Here is a 21621-nt window from a genome sequence, read left to right as displayed (position 1 = left end):
AGCTTCATCAAGATGTTGCCGGTGATGAAAAGTCTCAGTTATGAGGAGAGACTGGATAGACGGGATTTGTTTCCTTGGAGCAGAGGCAGCTGAGAGGGAGTCTGATTGAGGTATTTAAAATTATGAGAGGCATAGACACAGTAGATTGTGAGACTCTCTTCCTCGTTGTCTAAGACCAGAGAGAATAAGGTTAAAGTGAGGAATAACTGGTTTAGAGGAGATCTGTGGAAAAATTGTTTCATCCAAAGGACGGTGGATAAACTGAAAGGGTTGCCTGAGAGGGTGGTCGAGGTAAGTCCACTCGCAACAGCTGATGACTAATTAAAATGCCAGGGCATAGGAGTTGATTAACCAAGTGCAGGTAAATGAGAATAGTGTAGTATGTGTTTGTTGATCAGCATAGACATGGTGGGCTGAAAGACCTGTTTATACTTGTAAGACACTCAAAAATAATCTTCGCTTCCCACAGCTGTCAGGTTGATTATTCTCACATAAGAACGTTTCACTTGAATGAGAACTCTGCCATTTCATATTTAACATTAGATTACTGTAGAGTGTAATATTTGAGTTCAAATGCAAGCTCAATTTTCAAAAAATGGATCCTTCACTCTTCAAAGTCAATATTTTCATATTTATATAGTAGCTGATGGTTTTAGCAAACAGAAATAGTTTAGAACTGTTATCTTTCAAAATTATTTAAAATTTTAACATTTTCTGTATCATGGTAATTCAAAATAAAATAAATACATGCAAACCAACACCCCATGCATGCTTGCAAAGAAAAGGAATCAGTGGGTAAACAGCAATATGGACCCATCTATCAAACACTACATTACTTGGTCACAAAGCTTTGTTTCTTGTTTTATAAAGACATTATTTAATTAAATACCATAAGTTTGTTTAAGAGTTTTCTGTACACATTGCAAACAAATAATTTGTTGTAATGAAATAACCATTATTTTATTAAAACTAATATACCAATCTAACTGTAAAATTCCAACATTTTAAAACCATAGTTTCAAACATTATTGTTTGTAATGAAAGCTATTCTGGCCGGAACGGAGAAGTTTGGAAAGCTTCTTGGTCAATCACACTTAGAGATATTAAGTGACTGGATTGATTTTACACACACTTAAACTTGCCTCCACTCACTATACTTTTAAAGGGAAATCACCATGCTCTATCAGGAGACATTGACATAGTGTTGCATTTGTGTAGCTCAAAGAGACTCTTTGGAACCAATTCTGCTCATGGTTATAATTGCAACATTTCAGAGGCATTTGGATGGGTGTACGAATAGGAAGGGTTTGGAGGGATATGGGCCAGGTGCTGGCAGGTTGGACTAGATTGGGTTGGGATATCTGGTCGGCATGGACGGTTGGACCGAAGGGTCCGTTTCCATGCTGTACATCTTTATGACTCTATGTTTGCTGCAAAATAGACTGCTCTGGGTGCAGCTTTATGTCTCACACTGTCTCTAACATATTGGAGTCAAGAGGCATTTTGAAAACTATCTGATCAATTGTACATTATATGCACAATGTCAATGAATTACATCAAATGTTTTATTTGATTATATTCTGCTTTAAAACTCCATAAACCTTAATCTATTTATTTCATGGTGCAGATAATTATAGTTATTTTTTCTCCTGAAGCCCTGTAATGAGTAAATTAAAATATAAGAAGAAAGAAAAACAAAAAGAAGACAAATTGAGAATAGCTTAATTGACAAATAGAAATGGTTTTTTGCACCAGTCTGATTTATACTATTTCAGGAATGTTCAGGAAGTGTACTTTGTGGGAATACTTCACTTTCATTACGTATGATCTGAAACATGCATATACATTGTGTTCTGAATTGCATGAAGGAATACCAGCTGTTGAAGAGTTAACCTGAATCTCAAATTCATTTTAGTCTTTTTGCTGTTTACAAACCTGTTTAACTAGTTGAATTAGATTATTAAGTTTTGGAAGGCTCCAGTTATTTGATTTTTCTTTTTGAGCAACTTTGCATCCTGTTGCATCTTTACTAAAATAATTTGCCACATTTCTGTGGAAGAAATATTGGAGCACGTATGGTAGTATGAAAAGATATACTGGCATTGGAGGCAGTCCAGAGAAGGTTCACTAGGCTGATACCAGCAACCGTCTAATGAAGAAAGATTGAATAGGTTGGACCTGTACTCATTGGACTATAGAAGAATGGGAGGTGATTTTACTGAAACATGGAATATTATTTGGGGACTTAAACAAAGTACACGATGGGCTGACTGTCTTCTTTCTGTGCTAAAACCTTCCTATAATTCTGAGCAAAACTTGAAGGGAGAATACAGAGGAAGGCAGCTATCAAGCTATTGGAAAACTGAGCTGCAATGCCACTTGCTGGCAATGACCATGGGTACAGAATGCAGCATCTTGTAGGAAGGGGATATTTGCAGCTTTGCCATGGGGGATGAGCCAGGCACTGCAGGTCCTTGCAAGGCAGGTCCAGATTGGTCCAATGCCACATGCATGTCAGTAGCATGAGAGCATCCAGGCCATGTGATGTAAAATTGGGTTTGGTCAGTAATATTATCCACCTGTGTTTCTAAGGAGCAAACATCAAGAATGTCAGAATGATGGTTGAATAGCCCTAATCGTCACCACCCTGACTCCTAAAAAGGAGGGGAAGGCACTAGAACTGACAGTATACAAGAGCAACCATTCTAATGAGGTATGTGAGACAGTTGTACCATCTGAGGAAGGAGAATTCGGAAAGGCCATCGAGGAAACAGCATGAATTATGTCTTCAGTTTCCAAATAAGAATGGTCTGCTTGAGCTGCAATTAGCTCTATGGACTCCTGCCCAGAGGGTCTAGGGGTCTGGTCATTCACAGGATCAGGGAGCTGCAAATTCTATGGCAACATCTGTTCATTTATGAAGAGTAATGAGGAAGCCTAGTGTCACATCTGTGTTCCCATCCCTCTACCAGCTCAAATGCTACCTGATACCTGGGAGTGAGCGTGCCCCGCAAAAGATTTGGGTCCAAGCAGTACACACATGAACAACTAGCTGACTACAGACAGACAATCAGAGAAGATGGGAGACCAAGTCCATGATGAGAGAAAGTAAGGACTGCCAAATGAGTCCAAGTCCATGCAGAAACCAAGGTTGAGATGTATGATATCTGACAAAGATTCCAGAGGAAACCCTTGGTGAGACAATGAAGGAAACCATCTAATGCATGGCTGCTGTAATTTCTAACTGGTCTGTGCAGTGGCCTCCATCATCGAGAGACTGATGACTCTTGTAGAGAGTCACATCCATCAGACCAATTAGCAGATACTGGAAAAGTGCAGACAGCTGCATGCCATTGCTTCATCCATGAAATAATGGCATCTTGGTAAGGCAAGAGGACAACAAGATACTGGTATCCTTCAGCTCCTCATCCACCTCAGCTTAGCAATGGTAGAATGGTACCTTGTGACGGATGAATGGCTGCCTTCTATATCTGGGGATCCCTCTCAGGCTGTGAAGAGTGATTCCTCAACCCCTGTGTTGGTAACACCAGCATCTCAACTGGCTGCAGCAACAGGGAAGCTGATACATATTTCCATGTCCTCCAAGGATAAGTATATAACATTATGACTACAAGTCTGTAACATTGGCCTACTCCAAGCTATCAATGAAATGAAAAGGTCTTGGTGAATGTCTGCTGAGGGATCGCTGCCCTACTGCTGCTCTTTAAATTCTAACAAGGTTCTGATATTCATCTGACTCTCCCCACACTGCACCAACCATACCACCCCTGCGCAAATCAAATTATTTTGATGGGGCTTGCAATATTGTAGTCAGTGGTGTTCTCAAACATCTTAAACAGCTTCTAATGGCTTGTTTCAAAATTGCAGGTGGAATCCCCATTTGACTTGTCTCCATTCATACTTGGTGAAATTTCATCCTGGCATCACAGGCTGATACCAGCATTAGATGAAATAAAACACAAGGTAAATGCAGAAAGGATTTTTCCCAAGGATCACACAGCTGAAGGATATGGGGTAGCCTATTTAGGAATGAGACGATCATAAATTTCTTCACCAGAATGTGGTGAGCCTATAGAATTCTCTGCTACAGGAAGAGCAGTTGAGGCCAAAACATTGGATTGCTTCAAGAAGTAGTCAGCAGCTTTTAGGGCTAAATGGATTAAGTGGATAATGTTGAAACAGGATACTGAGTTGGATGATCAGACATGATCGTATTGAATGGCAGACCAGGCTCAAAGGGCAGAATAGGTTACCTTCCATTTTTGATGCTTTCATCACTCTCCTAACTTCAAAAGCTAAAATTCCAACTTGGTGTTTCTACTTTTCAAAACAGAAAATTGACCCAAATTTACTACACACTGCAGCAATAAGAATGGAAAAATATGTGTACGAAGCTGACTGTGGTGGAAGGTTGTTACAAAAATAAATGGAACTAACATACCTCAATTTTGCAGCACATTTTCAATAAAGTAAAACAATTGAAACAAACAGTATTGCAAAAGCTAAAGCACATCATTGCCATTATTCTCTGTATTGCTGCTGTTTTCCATTATTTAACTAAAAGGTGTAATTCAAAAAATAGAAAGATGTGCATTTACCAGAAAAGAATTAAAGCCACCAAATTGATCAGAGTAACCATAACATTTCCACTTGAGTGCTGGACTCCTGCACCGGGTTTATTTGAATAAGCATCGTCTTCTGTCTGTGAGGTTGCATCAACGTCATCGATAATGGCATTTTGCCAATTGTTCTCATCGTGGACCCCTGCTGAAGCTAGTCAGAAACAGAAATTGAAATATTACTTCATCAGTTAAAACATCACAAAAATGTGAAATTTTGCAAACATATAGAGTTCAGGCCCATTGCATCTTGTCTTTCATTCTGACTGTCCTAGCTAGTGTGCGAATTCCAGGCAATGTAAAGAACTAAGAGAATGTTATCTAAGTTATAAGAGAATTTTCAAACTAGAAAAAGGTCATGTTCAGGCACTGTGATGTACAGGAATAAAAGGGTAAAATAAAATGTCATGGTGACCATGTTAACTGTCTTCCATAGTTTTTCATCCCTTTTCAAAAGAATCAGTTGTGTAATTATCCATTATACCGAATAACTCCAAATCAACACTGATTAAATGACACTAATATTGACATACCAATTAAATCAGGCCAACCAAAGAAAAGGCTTCATATCCATCAATACAAATATAATTAAATGAGTTAGCTTCACTGATGACAAGAGAATGGCTACACATGAACAAGTCTAATGATATACATCCAATACCTATTTCCTTCAACAGAAGGTAGAGATTAGAGATTAGAGTCATCGTGATGTACAGCACGGAAACAGAACCTTCAATCCAACTTCTCCATGGTGACTAGATATTCTAAATTACTCTAGTCTCATTTGCCAGTGTTTGGCCCATATTCCTGTCAACCCTTTCCATTCATGTACCCTATTGCTGAAAATACAGAGGCATGGGATTGAGGGGTATTTCGCAGCTTGGATCAGAAATTGGCTAGCTGAAAGAAGACCGAGGGTGGTGGTTGATGGGAAATGTTCATCCTGGAACTCAGTTACTGGTAGTGCACTGCAAGGATCTGTTTTGGGGCCACTGCTATTTGTCATTTTTAGAAATGATCTAGATGAGGACGTAGAAGGATGGGTTAGTAAATTTTCAGATGACGCTAAGGTTTGTGGAGTTGTGCATAGTGCAAAAGGGTGTTGCTGGTTACAGAGGGACATAGATAAGCTGCAGAGCTGGGCTGAGAGGTGGCAAATGGAGTTTAATGCAGAAAAGTGTGAGATGATTCACTTTGGAAGGAGCAACACGAATACAGTGTTAATGGTAAGATTCTTGGCAGTGTAGATGAGCAGACAGATCTTGTTGTTCATGTGCAGAGATCCCTGATTGTTGCCATCCAGGTTAATAGGGTTATTAAGACGGCATATGGCATGTTAATTTTTATTGGTAGAGGGATTGAGTTTCGGAGCCATGAGGTCATGTTGCAGCTGTACAAAACTCTGCTGCGGCTGCACTTGGAGTATTGCATGCAGTTCTGGTCACCGCATTATAGAAAGGATGTGGAAGCTTTGGAAAGGGATCAGAGGAAATTTACTAGGATGTTGCCTGGTATAGAGGAAAGATCTTATGAGGAAAGGCTGAGGGACCTGAGGCTGTTTTTGTTAGAGAGAAGAAGATTGAGAGTTGACTTAATTGAGACATATGAGATAATCAGAGGGTTAGATAGGATGGACAGTGAGAGCCTTTTACCTCAGATAGTGATGGCTAGCATAAGGGGATATAACTTTAAATTGAGGGTTGATAGATATAGGACAGATATCAGAGGTTGGGGTGTGGAACACCTGTCTGCAACAGTAGTAGACTCACCAACTTTAAGGGCATTTAAATAGTCATTGGATAAGTATATGGATGAAAATGGAATAGTGTAGGTTAGATGGGATGCAGATTGGTTTCACAGGTTGGCGCAACACTGTGTGCTGTAATGTTCTATGTTTTATATCTATCCATATGCTTTTCAAAGGTTATAAATGTACCAGTCTTCACCACTTCCTCTGGCAGCTCATTCCATACACACACCATCCTCTGCATGAAAAAGTTGCCCCTTAGGTCCCTTTGTTGCAAGGAATTTTAAAATAAAGCTACAATACCAAAAGAACATCTAGATCATAGACCCTAATGTTAATTTCCCTCAAAATATCATTGCTGCAATTCACATAACTTTTGCATGGATCCAAGTCCTCAAAATATCTTTAACCAAAAATATACCAACACATATAACATGCACCTAAATTCATTGTAGTTCCAATAAATGTTGTTAAAAAAAATGTAATTCTAGTTATGATCAGTCCACCTGTTATATCACACCTCAAGGACTTGAACCCAGATCTTCTGGCACACAGTATAGGACATTACAATGTTATAACTTGCAAGCTTGAGAAAATGCAGAAAAATCAAAAAAGTGCCCATGTAAAAAAATCTGCAAGATCGATCTTGGTTGTTGTAGTGTCAAATGCAAGTTACCACCTGGTATTAAAAATTGCAACAATCGAATGTTTGCCATCTTGCTCGTACTGATCAATCTTCCCATGTCTCAGAGGAAGGAAGAATATCTACAGTGCAGCAAGAAGCCATTCAGCCTATCAAGTCTGCATAGACTTTCCAAACAACAGCTAGAACATAAGCTAGACATAGTCCTGTACCTTATGACTATAACCCTGCATTTTTATCATGGCTAATTCACCTGACCTGCACATCTTTGGACTGTGGGATAAAAACCAGGGTACAAAGTGAAAGCCAACGCAGATGCAGGCAGAATGTGTAAACTCTTTTTTTTAGATTACTTACAGTGTGGAAACAGGCCGTTCGGCCCAACAAGTCCACACTGACCCGCCGAAGTGCACTCACCCAGACCCATTCCCCTACATTTACCCCTGCACCTAACACTGCGGGCAATTTAGCATGGCTATTGCTATGTTTGTGTGTCTGTGTCTGTTACACATAAAATTGGCAATTTAGTATGGCCAATTCACCTAACCTGCACATTTTTGGACTGTGGGAGGAAACCGGAGCACCCGGAAGAAACCCACGCAGACATGGGGAGAATGTGCAAACTCCACACAGACAGTCGCCTGAGGCGGGAATTGAACTCGGGTCTCTGATGCTGTGAGGCTATACTGCTAACCACTTAGCCACCTTGCCATCCTAAAATTATCCAATCTCTGTATTCAGGCACTAGTACAATCAAGAGAACCTAAATGAGAATCAGAATAGTGTTTTGGACAATTGGAGGGAAATTGTCGCTTGTCTTCTTATGTTTGCAGTGAATGAAACAATGGGAGAGAAATTGCTTTTAGCCTCCTTTCAGGAACAGAATGGTTAATGGGTTTGGAATGTTTGACAGAAGATAGAGGCCTAAGGCTTCAGTGAAATCATAACTTCGACTCATCAGGAAACTCCCAACTATCAACATTCTGGGGGTTAACATTGACCTGGAACTAACACTGAAACTCAATGAGACCAGCTACACTAACTACAAAAGCAAGTTAGAAGTTCAGGATACCATGATGAGTAACTCATCTCCCAACTTCCCAAAGAGTATTTGACATTTACAAGATACTAATGAGGGAGTATGGTAGAATTTTCCCCACTTTCTTAGATGAATACAGCTCCAACATTCAAGAAGTTTGACACCATCCAAGACAAAGCAGTCCACTTTACTACCAAAGTCAATGGCAGCAGTATGTGCAACTAACAACCTACAACGTCAGCAAAACTAAAGAGGTGATCTGTGATTTCAGGAAGAAAGGAGGAGGGCACATCCTTACCTACATCAATGGAGTGGAGGTGGAGAGGGGTGTGAGCATTATGTTCTAGGACTGACAATAACCAATTTGTCTTAGTCTTCCCACAAAGATGGACAGACAAGAAGGCACAATGATGACAGTTCTTTCTCAGGAGGCAAAGAAAATTCAACAATTCCATAACGACCCGCATCAACTTTTACAGAAGCACTGCAGAAAGCATTGCATTTGGGTGCATCACAGATTGAAAACAGCAACCGTTCTGCACAGGATGATAAAAAACTACAGGAAGTTGTGAATCACGCAAGTTGACTTCCCTTCCATGGACTCCATCTACACTCTCTTTGTTGCAGGAAGGCAGCACACATTATTAAAGACCCCTCCCACTCTGGTTAAACTCTCTTCCAAACTTTTCTATCAGGTAAAAGACTCAAAAGAATAAACACATGCAACAACAGGTTCAAGAACAGCTCCTTTCCTGCTGTTATTAGACTGATGAATGGACCTCTCTGATTTTAATTCTAATGTTGATCTTGCTTTTGTGTACCTCCTGCAGAGTCATAACCTTGTATGCCTTGCTCTGTTTAAACATCCTATGGGTTATGTGTCCCTGTGCATTATGGTCTGCCTGTACTGCACACAAAACTAAACTTTTCACTGTATTTTGATACGTGACAACTATAAATCAATTCAAATCAGACGCAGCGTAGAAATCCAGCAAAGGTCAGTACTCGGTACCTTCCAAACATGTGATCACTTCTATCTAGAAGGATAAGGGCAACAGATACATGGGAAAACTACCACCTGCAAGTTCATCTCCAAGCCACTCACCACCCTTACTTGGAAAGATATCACCAGTTCTTCAATATTATTGGATCAAAATCCTGGAACTCCCTCCCTCACAACATTGTGGATATATATCTTGGACATGGACTGCAGCAATTCAAGAAGGCAGCTCACTTCCACTGTTTCAAGGGCAATTAGGGATGGGAAGTAACAGCTAACCCAACTGTTGTCATGCCCCACAAGGGAATTAAAAAAAACAATCCTACTGACTGACCAAAGTTAAATATCCTGGAGTAGACTGTCAGACCCCAAAAACAGTACTTTGCTACCTTCACGTTGACTAGTAAGAAACTTAGGGTTTAGCCTCAATTCTTGCAAGCTTAGGATTTCTGAGAAAGGGGTGGTTGAGCATGCTTTAGACCCTCAGTAGTACATACAGGTACCTTCATGCCCATTTTAGGCAGCTGTGGGAGATGCCTGAATACAGCAATTTGGTATTCTATGTGTTTCAGCTTCCTTTGGGCATGAAAACAGCAGCTGGAAATTGGTGCTCTTTAACACTGGAGTGTACCTGAAAAATAGGTGACACAGGATTCAAATTCTTTTCCTGTCTAACAATCATATATCTGAAGCAAACACTACAATATCTGGACATCTGAAAAAAAAATAAACAAATGCTCACTTTAGAAAGGGTAAGATAAGTTATTACGTTCTGTGGTAGATTAAGAACTTAGAAAGCTGAATTCAATTACATTAAACTGTGATTCTATTTAGGTCACAGTTTCTGTGCTATTCCCATCTAGTATTATGAATCTATTCATGACATCACAACTGACACAATGTTGCAGTCCACCTGCTATGGGTTGACCCACAATGCCATTTGAGAGGAATTCCAGGATTTTGGCTCAATGAAAATGAAGGAACAGCTACATATTTCCAAGTCAGGATGCTGAGTGGCTTAGAAGGGAACATGAAGTTGGTGGTGTTCCCATTCATCTGCTGCCCGTGTCCTTCTGGATAGAAGTGGTCTTGTATTTGGAAGGTGCTGTCTGAGACTCTATGGTGCATTTCTGCAGAGTATTTTGTCCACCTGGCTGCTACTCAGTATCAAGTGGTGAGGAAAGTGGATGTTTGTGGATGTAGTGCTAATTAAGTGGGCTGCTTTGTCCTGGATGTTGTCAAGCTTCTTGAGTGTTTTTGTCACTGCATGCATCCAAGCAAGAAGGGAATATTCCATCACACTCCTGACTTGTACCTTGTAGATAGATGATGGACAGATTTTGAGGAGTCAGGAGGTGAGAAACTAGCTGTAATATTCCTAGCTTCTGAACTGCTTTTGGAGCCACTATTAAGAAACAGTTAGAGGCACTGGATGCTGCAAGGGCTATGGGCCCTGATAATATTCCGGTGAAAGGAAAGTAGACTTGTGCTCCAGAACTTGCTGCTACTTTAGCCAAGCTCTTCCAGTGTCGTCACTGTACTGGATGAGCTTGGCTGGAGTAACAGCAAGTTCTGGACACTATGGGCAATTTAGCATAGCCAAGACATCTGACCCACACACCTTTGGATTGTGGGAGGAAACCCATGCAGACATGGGAGAATGTGCAAACTCCACACATACAGTCATCCGAGCTGGAATCGAACCTGGGTCTCTGGCGCTGTGAGGCAGCAGTGCTAACCATTGAGCCAACATGCTGTTATCGTCTTATAATTGTTACTGGATCAATAGAGAATTTTTATTCTGCATTTAATGAAAGCTTTGGGGGAGAGGTATGTGTGTGGTGTTAGGTTACATCAGCGGCAGATCACCCGAGAGGCTAAATGGCCCACTGTCATTCCGATGTTCCAACGTGTCAAACTTGTAATTGAATTTGCCTCAATTCTCATCGAAAATGAATAGACCTAGCTATGGAGAACAGTGATAGAAATTCCTTGAATGACTGATAATATGTGATCTTGCTTGAAGCAAAACAGTAAATGGAAAAAGTAGTTATTTCACATTTACCAGTGGAACACAGCCACATTCAATATTGCTTAATTTGTTTTTATTAGGTATACCGGTGATAGACAGTGTTGTTCAGTCTTTGCAAATGACAGTGTTCTTGTAGACAAATTAATAATAAGGAAAATGACAGTGTTTGTGTTATTGACTGCATTGCAGGGCAATTCTGTGGATAAAATAATATTAGTGGGAAAGAAATTGAGGAATTTCATTTTGCAGGGACTAAAATAGCCAGGAGAACTTTGCAGAATTAACAAGAAGCAATGAGGCTCATTTTTTTCTTGGAAGACTTACATGCAACAGAAAATGTTGGCCAGTGGAAAATATTAAAAGATTTCCATTAGGTGAAAGCTGATTTTCTTCAAAATTAAAACCAATTGAATTTGGAATTGCAGGCCATTATTTTATGCCGAAACATAAAAACCCCAGGGATTGGAGATGAGTTAGGAGCAAGCATGACTTTGCATTCTGGACAGCCTTGCCCAGATGTTCTGCATGTTGGGCTGTTAATTGGCTCAGGTTGTAGTTTCCACCCCCCAGTCTAGGAGGATGTTCCATAATCAGATGACCAAAAGCTCTCCAAATGAAGCAGAGTCTGATTGCAGCCAGTTCCTTATGTTGGGTAGCATGAGAGCCAACTATAAAATAATTGGGACAGTTTCCCCAGGATACGAATTACTGACCCTGGTGAGGGGATGGAAGGTGGAGAGGAATACAATTTTAAGGCTAGGTTGGGAGAATAGATGAAACGGTATGCTGAGGAACTTCTGCAGTAATTTCCTGGAACTAAAATGTTTTATCTCCAACAACCACTACTATTTTCCCCTGCGCTAGAAGTGATTTCAACCCATCGACTCCAGTTTTGCTGCAGCTCCTTAATGCCATATTTGGTCAAATGCAGCCTTGGAATTGAACCCTTCTGTCCATGTTTGAATCAAAGCTGTAATTGAGGTCAGAAGTTGAGTGGTCCTGGTGGAACCCAAACTGAGCTTCAGTAATTTACAATATTCCTTTGCAAGTTATGATTTAAAGCTTTTAAATAATCCTTTCCATTACTTTGTTGATCAACTGTATACTGATAGACAGTAATTGGCTGGGATGCAATTGTCTTATTTTTTATGAACAGCTCATGAGAGGGTTGCTTTCAACACCATCACCCCAGTGTAGTAATTATTTTGGAACAATTGGACAGGCAGCATGGTGGCTCAGTGGTTAGCACTGCTGTCTCACAGTGCCAGGGACCCAGATTCAATTCCACACTTTGGCAACTGTCTGTGTGAAGTTTGCACAGTTTCCTCATTCTGCGTAGGGTTTCTCCAGGTGCTCTGGTTTCCTCCCACAGTCCAAAAATGTGCAGGTTGGTGGATTAGCTTTGTGGATAAGGGGGAGGGGGGGGGTCGCTGGTATGTTCTTTGGAGGGTCGGTGTGGATTTGATGGGCCAAATGGCCATCTTGCACACTGTAGGGATTCCATGATTCTATGTTGTTAGCTGTCTCCATCTTTGCAGCATCCAGTGCATTTAGCTGGTTCTTGATATTGGATAGAGTGAATCAAATTAGCATTAGTGGCTAGGGCCCACCTTGAGTAGGCCAAAATGGAGCATCCACTTGGCACTTCTGGCAGAGTGTTGCAAATTCTTTAGCCTCGCCTTTTGTGTTAATGCATGCGTGGTTCCTCCATTGAGGATGGATGTATACGTAAGAACTAGGAGCAGGAGTAGGCCATCTGCTGCATCACAGCACCAGGGAACCGGGTTCGATTCTAGTCTCAGGCAACTGTCTGTGGAGTTTGCACATTCTCCCCGTGTCTGCATGGGTTTCCTCTAAATGCTCCGGTTTCCTCCCACCATCCAAAGATGTGCAGGTTAGGTGAACTGGCCATGCTAAATTGTCCATAATGTTCAGAGATGTGTAGGTTAAGTGCATTAGTTAGGGGTAAATGTAGAGTATAGCTTCGGGGAATGGATCTGGGTGGGTTGCTCTTTGGTGGGTCAGTGTAGACATGTTAGGTCGTAGGGCCCTATAGGAATTCTATGATACCTGGCCCATCCAGCCTACTCCGCCATTCAATAAGATCATTGCTGATCTTTTCATGGACTCAGCTCCACTCACCTGTGCTCTCACAGTATCTCTTAATTCCTTTATTGTTCAAAAAAAAATTACCTTAGCTTTAAAAATGTTGACTGAAGTAGCATCAACTACCTCACTGGACAGGAAATTCCACAGATTTACAACCTTCTAGGTAAAGAAGTTCCTTCTCAATTCAGTCCTAAATTTGCTCCCTCGAATCTTGAGGCTATGCCCTCTTGTCATAGAACCTCTACAGTGTGGAAACAGATTCTTTGGCCCAACAAGTCCATATTAACCCTCTGAAGAGTAACCCATCCAGACCCATTCCCCCGACCTTATTGCCTCACATTTATCACTGATTAATGCACCTAACCTACACTACTGGCAATTTAGCATGGTCAATTCAACTAACCAGCACATCTTTGGATTGTGAGAGAAAACCGGAGCATTCGGAGGAAACCCACGCAGACACGGGGAGAATGTGCAAACTCCACACAGACAGTCGCCAGAGGATGGAATCAAACCCAGATCCCTGGCACTGTGAGGTAGCAGTGCTAACCACTGAGCCACCATACTACCCCTTATCCGAGTTACACCTGCCAGTGGAAAAAGTTTCTCTACTTCTACCTTATCCAGTCCCTTCATATTTGTGGACCGTTTTTTCGTGAGTTGTCTAACCGACCATGAGAAAATAAAGAGAACTTTTCACTTTAATAACTGGCTGAATAATACAGATAACTCATTGGAATGTGAAGACCTTACATGTAAATATTATCTAATCAACTGGATATTACACATATCCGGAGCGGGAAGGACTTGAACATTGCTGATACATCAGAAGAGCCCTTTTGTGTGGACATAGAATGTACTCGAATGTACTCTTCATATAAGAAGTTTAAATCTACTGTTTAAAAACAAATGCATCACAAATTACAGTTTGGAATATTTATGGTTTTTGTGAAATTTGTCTAATTTTAACATTTTTAATTTTGTTTAATCTTGATTTTGAACTTTATAAATTTCAGTTGATGAGCAGAAATAACAATTCCAAAATTTTCAAATGGAATTGTCCAGGAACCATTTCAAACAATTTGTGAAGAAAAGATCATTTGGAGGTAAAGAGTGCCCTGATTTAATGCAGATACAGGGAATGAGCACACTTTTTATAATTGCAGACATTGGAAAGGATAATGGTGAAGCATTGATCTGAAAGGTCAATGAAAAGAATGACAAAAGTCAGTGAGTACATATAACCATGTTTCATTCATATTGTTTGCCCAATCATTATTGATAAAGATGCTGTTTCCATTACAATTCTGTCTGGGAAATTTTGGGATTGTACAGGTACTTGACCAATGCAATCGGTAATAGATTAATGTTCACCATTACTCATCTAGAGATTAAGATCATCTCTCATAGCAATATCAATACTAATCTTACAAGATGACGGAGAACTACAAACTTGCGTATACAGAAAACCGACAAACACTGACCAAATACTTAACTACACCAGCAACCATCCCAACACACACAAATGAAGCTGTATCAGAACACTATTCCAACGAGCCACCACACACTGCAGCACAGACAAACTTCGGAAAACAGAGGAGAATCACCTATACAACGTATTCAAGAAGAATGGATACTCAAAAATTACAGTCCGCAGATTCCTCAAGAACAAACCATGACAAGCAGACCAATCACAGCCGGAAACCCTAACCACCTTACCATACATCAAAGAAGTTTCAGAAATGACAGCCAGACTACTAAGACTCCTCAGAATGCTAGTAGCACACAAACCTACCAACACTCTCAAACAAAAACTAACAAACTTAAAAGACCCAGTACAACCCATGGATAAAACCAATGCCATCTACAAAATTCCATGCAATGATTGCCACAAACACTACGTAGGACAAACAGGAAGAAAGTTAGCCACCAGAATACATGAACACCAGCTAGCCACATAAAGACACGACACTCTCTCTCTCGTAGCCCTACACACGGATGAAAAAAACCACCAATTTGACTGGGACAACACATCTATCCTGGGACAGGCTAAGCAAAGACATGCCAGAGAATTCCTAGAGGCCTGGCAATCTAACCACAACGCCATAAACAAATACAGAGATCTAGATACCACCTATCAACCCCTCTGAAAATGAACAGGAAATGACATCACCACAAACCCCAGGAACTCCATCCAGGACAAACATATAAATAGAAAGCAGGAGACAATAGCTTCGCTTCACTTGGAGATCTCCACTGATGATGTTACCTAGCCAGGTAATGAAACGTCTGGATATCAAACCTACAGCTCAGCGAGCAAAGCTACACCCTAAACTAATCTTACAGCAAAAGAAAATTACCAGTTTGTTTCTTTTACTGCATACAGTAGAGAACTTCAAATGACTAGAACTTTATAACAACAGTCACTTCTGACAAAGTTGAAGAATTTAAAATTACACAAACGTCAGCACGTTGGAAATTGGTGAATTAGCTTCTTCCACTTTAGAAAATGATACCTCCTAATCATTGGCATGACAAACATATAATTTTAACTAAACCACATATTTTTGATCAACTGTTTTACCATTTTCTGTTGTTTTTTCTCTTAAGAAACATCCCTAAATTACATTGGATCGAGTTTAGATCTCTAATACTACAGGGAAACAACCAATAGTTTTAAATGCATAACTTTTCCAGACTGAAGAATGCATTCTGCAGTCTTTAGTACTTTAGTAATTAATCTTCCTCTCTACATGTTATGGCATCAACAAAGATTATTAACACCAAATTGATGGCTCATTTTCTCTGTGTCTTCTGCAGGAAAAGAAGTCACACAAGATAGATTTTCATGGTAATTTTGCAAAATTGCCATAGAATAATGCTGAAGTTATCCCAGCAAAAATGAATCTGAAATGATGGCAATTATGAGGTAAATGTGAAAGGACAGAAGTATTCTCGGGGTCATCGTACAAAAGGAAGATCTCTTAATCAGATTCTGACCATCTTGATTCCATTATAAATCTTGACTAGTGAGTGAAGAAAGTAGCCTAACCACAATATGAGAAAGCTCGAAGAGAAAGGGAAATGAGTGGAGTTTGTATCTGAGTGAAGCATAAACTGAATGATTAGATTAGATTCCCTACAGTGTGGAAACAAGCCCTTCGGCCCAACAGGTCCACACCGACCCTCCGAAGAGTAACCCACCCAGACCCATTTCCCTCTGACTAATGCACCTCACATTATGGACAATTTAGCATGGCTAATTCACCTAACCTGCACATTTTTGGACTGTGGGAGGAAACCAGAGCACCCGGCGGAAACCCACGCAGACATGGGGAGAATGTGCAAACTCCACACAGACAGTCACCCGAGGCTGGAATCGAACCTGGGTCCTTGGTGCTGCGAGGTAGCAGTGCTAACCACTGAGCCACCGTGCTGCCCCATGGTGTATAGTTTGGTTGATCTGGAAATTTAGTGCAGAGGGGAGAGAAGTGCTGTTTTTCTAAAAATCCCTTTTTCAGATTCCAGTAGCTGTACACAATACACCTTGCATACTGAGCGATTGATGAGTATTTTTCATGTTTGTCTTTCAAAACTCCAGTATTTGAGTAATTGCTATCCTATTAGTAGTACCACTAGATTTGGTTGTTGAATAATTTCTATTTATCTTAGCCAAAGAACTTAACTTGGAGTGTAGAATATAATTTGACATCAGAAGCATACAAGTACAGACAGGACTACTAAACACATTCATTGAATTGTGGTCTGTTAATTAATCAAATGGCAGGGCAGCTAATTTTGTGGGACAGCAAAATGTGAAGGATGGGGACACCTGCTCTAACAGCAAGGAAAGGCTAGTACAACTTGTAAACTTAATGGGCTCTTCTTGTATAGATAAATATGGAATATAAAAAGCTGTATCATCTTCCTAAATTTTATTGAGTTTTACCTGTCTGCTGTTGAAGAAGATTGAGAGTCATCTATAGAGGACAGATGGGATGTTGAGATGCAAACAATGTGATTGGGAGAAAGTTACCCATATACTTTCATACAGGTGATGATCATATCCCTTGGAATTAAGTTGTCTGATTTGGTCTGTGATCCGAGACAGGGAACATGACTATGAATAAGGCAGGTAAGGCGATCAAGAAAGTACATGTGGAGGAGCCTCAGCTTTTGCAACTGTCCAATAGATTTGAAGTTGTTGCAGTGTGTATAGATGAGATTCAAGGCTCACAAAAGCCATTGAATGGGGAGGATCTGGTTCTCACAGCTGACATAGGCATAAAAGGCATTGTTTACGAGAAGACAAATGGTCAGTTACAACTGAAAGAGAGAAAGTTAGTTCTAAAACTCAAAGTAGAATAGATTTAGATAGGGTTAAGAAATACTTGAAGTGGGAGATGGCACGGGGCAGGGTGACACTAGGCACACACAGACACACAAAACAGCTGCGAGCCATAAGTTGGCCACTTGACACACAAGATAGCTACCGGACCACAATATAGAGAGAGACAGCAGAGCAAACACAGATACTGCCTGGGGCCACCAGAATGCTAGCACAATGCACTCACAACCCAGTTGATTAGTTTAAGGCAGGTGGGGGCGAGAATACACATGAGTAGTGTATATTGCCCATCAAAGTGTCTGGGTCTAGCCAACCCCTTTGATAGAAATGCTAACAGTCTGATATGGACTCAATATAGGGTGATAATAGCCAGAATTGCAGTAATCATCCTTTTTAGGAAGAGCAATTAGCACCCATTGCTACAGCAATGGACCTCCACGCAGACATTGAAACTAACAATGACCATGCTGAAATTAACAAAGGCTGCGCTGGAACTGACAATGACTGCATTGAAAGTTTCAATGATTCTGCAATGATTCTGTAACATAGTTACAGAGACAATAACCTCATTGCTGACTTATTGTATAACAAAATGCATAAAAGTGTCTTGACATGTGCCACGGGTCGAGAGAAGACTTGCAGCTGACTACTACTGTTGGTGTCTTTTTCTTCCTGGAGCTCCGGTATTTCCTTGTACAATAAACTCTGTCGTTGAACCCCGACTCTGATTCCGAGGCTGATGATTTTCCCCACAACATATTGAAGGCAGAAAGTCACTTGTAGGAATGACTTATCGGCCACTTAATGACTTAAGTGGTTGCGGTTTACGTAAAGAAATAAATGTGCTTGTGAAAAAGGTAACTGCAATAATCACAGCAATTTAAATCTGCATATAGATTAGAGACAAAGGGAGCCTGGAAGATAAATTCAGGAGAGTATTTGGGATGGTTTCTTAGAAGCATGTTGTAAGCCAAAAAGAGAGCAGGCTATCCTAGATCTGGTCATGTCCAATCAACCAGTTTTAATTTATGACGTTATGAATTGAGGATGGTCTCCCTATGCAGCAGTCATTTGAATTTTAATTTCATTTGATGGAGAGAAAATGTGTCTCAGACTAAATTTTCTCCCAATTAAGGCCTGCCACCTCTGGATCCAGAATACTACACCCCAAACTTTCATCAGTTGTCATCTCCAGTCAAACTCAATGGGGTTAATTTTCATTCAGTGTACCTAAAACCCAAGTTGAGGCTCCTTTCCAGACTCAATCTGACAGCTTTAACATGGGGCATTGTTGCTCTCAAGGCATTTAGTTTCAAAACCTTTGTATCGATTTCAGCTGGTTTTAAAGATTAAAGGGGTGTCATGGTTACAATGCTGAGGCACTTTATCTCAACTTTGATTTCATTTGCTACATTGACATGAACAAAATATATAATTGGAGTTTGTGCCTGGTGTACAGAATGAGTTTGAACCTAACTGGTATTCATTTATCAAACATTTTTGATAACAAAATTGAAAATAAATCCATATGTTAGTCTCATAAGTTCGATCAAACTGTACATATAAATCCAGTATCATGTATATTTTGTAAATTGAACTGATCACTTACTATTACTCTGCAGAATTATAAAAGATAACTTGTCTTTCATTTCCCTCTGTTTTGGCTGTCATATGTTGTGGAATATTTTTCATCCAGCAAAGTATAGGTACTGTCTTCTATCAACCCCTTGACTTGGGTTGTTCTATTGCCAATCACTGTATAGTAATTGAGAGAACCAGAGTAAACTCAGATTTTGATTTTCATGCCACTATTCATACCAACATCTTGAGGAAAAGCCTTTCTTCATTCTGCATATGCGTCTGGCTCTAAACCAAAGTTTAAAAAAAATTCAGACAGGAAAAGGATAATCACTAGTTACTGTGGCACTGAATACTACTACTTAATGCTTTGGAGATGCCGGTGTTGGACAGGGGTGTACAAAGTTAAAAATCACACAACACCAGGTTATAGTCCAACAGGTTTAATTGGAAGCACACTAGCTTTCAGAGCGACGCTCCTTCATCAGGTGGTAGTGGAGGGCTCAATCCTAACACACAGAATTTGTAGCAAACATTTACAGTGTGATGTAACTGAAATCATACATTGAAAAATTGATTGTCTGTTAAGCCTTTCATCTGTTAGAATACAGTGATAGTTTCACTTCTTTCATGTGTAAATCACAAAACTTTTTTTTAAGAAAGTTGCAACTTTTTAAAAAAAAGGTTTTGTGATTTACACATGAAAGAAGTGAAACTATCACTGTATTCTAACAGATGAAAGGCTTAACAGACAATCAATTTTTCAATGTATGATTTCAGTTACATCACACTGTAAATTTTTACTATACATTCTGTGTGTTAGGATTGAGCCTTCCACTACCACCTGATGAAGGAGCGTCGCTCTGAAAGCTAGTGTGCTTCCAATTAAACCTATTGGAATATAACCTGATGTTGTGCGATTTTTAACTATTTAATGCAACATTGTTAATGGTAAAATAGATAAGAATATTTTAGAAAGAATAAAGAACCTCAAAAAGAGACCAGCCTACTTGCCCCAAATGATGCTGACCTGACAGTCCTTAAGAAGACCGGTTGTGCAAGACCATTAGAACCCTGCCCAGAAAGTGGGGCTGTAAGACTCAACCCGATATATTTCTTTACATGTGTGATGAAGTTCATCACTTTTATGAGATGTTTTGTTCTTGTTATAATCAATACTAAGTGTTGTTATTATGTAAACAAAATTTAATACATAGATGCATTAAAATATATAGCAAATATTTTCAAGCTTTGAAGAATACGTCAGAGTTTTTAATCGGAGAATTAGAAAATGGAAATCCTAACGACATTACCTTATCAATATATATTTTTGATAATGAAAGGATCGAGACCAGAAAAGGAATAGAAAGTGTAGAATTGTACTTTTTGTGGTTAAGTGCAAATTATATTGAATCCTTTTAGAGGATCTGTTTGCTCTGAAGAAAGTGAGTTTTGTTGCTGTACCTTGCCAAGATCATGCCACTAATTACGTCCCACACTCTGTGGTGTTCCTCACATCCAATTCCAACCATATGTCCTTAGGATCAAATCACTGGACTTCCACTGAATGACTGGCACCCCTGGTGTCTATGCCAGCTTTAAAAGGCACTGTGCTCTTAGATGAGGACTACCATTCCAAAGCTACTCTGGTCACTCAGGGACAGATTCTGAACATGGCACAGAATGAAAGATGGTACTGTGATTCTCTGACAGGGACCTGGAGGTCTTTCACAATTGGGTGGTGCAAAGGATGGCATCTTCTTCCCACAGGACCAGTGGATAAGGCCACACCACCAGACTCTGGCAACTCGGTCCGAAGTCATCACTCAGGTCAGATCTATTTCCAGGTTGCAGGGGAATGGTCAGCAGCGCGATAAGATAGTCAATGACCTTCTTTGCTTCCCCAAGTAGTGCCACATTCTTCACTCTGATACAGAACAGTCACTCTATGTCTGCTACTATACTCACCTCCCATAAAGGCTCAAGCTCTACCATTCTCATTACTGGTTGCAACATCTTCTCTTACTCACTCAGCCCAACCCAACCTTGATTCCACTAACCTTGAATTGCCCTCTGTGCTATTTATACAGTCTCTCAAAGTATCTCCCCAGTTGCACCAAGCATCATAGCTGTACTATTCACTTTTGTTTCACTTTGTTCCTAACTCTCTCTTCTTTCAGGAAGACAAGAGACTCCAGTAGACCAGAAAGAGTCAAGGAGGGTATTGAGCTGTCTGATGTTCAGGTTCTCACCTCTTCTGTGAAGAGCATCTTGATTGTCCCAACTGCCTGACTGACAGTGTTCAATCCCCTGGTGTGGTCACAGAGTCTGACCTTGATTTACTGTTCTGGAACTCTCCAAGCACAGGCTATCCCCCTTAACTGAACACTGGTGACAACCATGACAACCTGGCTATCTGTGCTAAACACCATAAGCAATATTGTGAACTTATTGTTTCTGGTTGAAGTGAGCAAAGAGCAAGGAG

The 21621-nt window shown here is 40.2% G+C and overlaps 1 protein-coding gene across 1 annotated transcript in view; it reads right to left on the bottom strand.

The window, feature by feature from the left end:
* Nucleotides 1-610: 610 nt before the first annotated feature.
* gpc5a (glypican 5a) overlaps nt 611-21621 on the bottom strand; it is a 1004507-nt gene continuing 983496 nt past the window's right edge. Inside the window, exon 8 of the mRNA XM_060825935.1 lies at nt 611-4794. Within this exon, the coding sequence (XP_060681918.1) occupies nt 4616-4794 (179 nt within the window). The 3' untranslated portion in view covers nt 611-4615. The remainder of the gene's footprint in view (nt 4795-21621) is intronic.

This window comes from Hemiscyllium ocellatum, chromosome 6, assembly GCF_020745735.1.
Source record: "Hemiscyllium ocellatum isolate sHemOce1 chromosome 6, sHemOce1.pat.X.cur, whole genome shotgun sequence".
In the NCBI taxonomy this organism is placed as follows: Eukaryota; Metazoa; Chordata; class Chondrichthyes; order Orectolobiformes; family Hemiscylliidae; genus Hemiscyllium; species Hemiscyllium ocellatum.
This window is presented reverse-complemented; position numbering and strand designations above follow the sequence as displayed.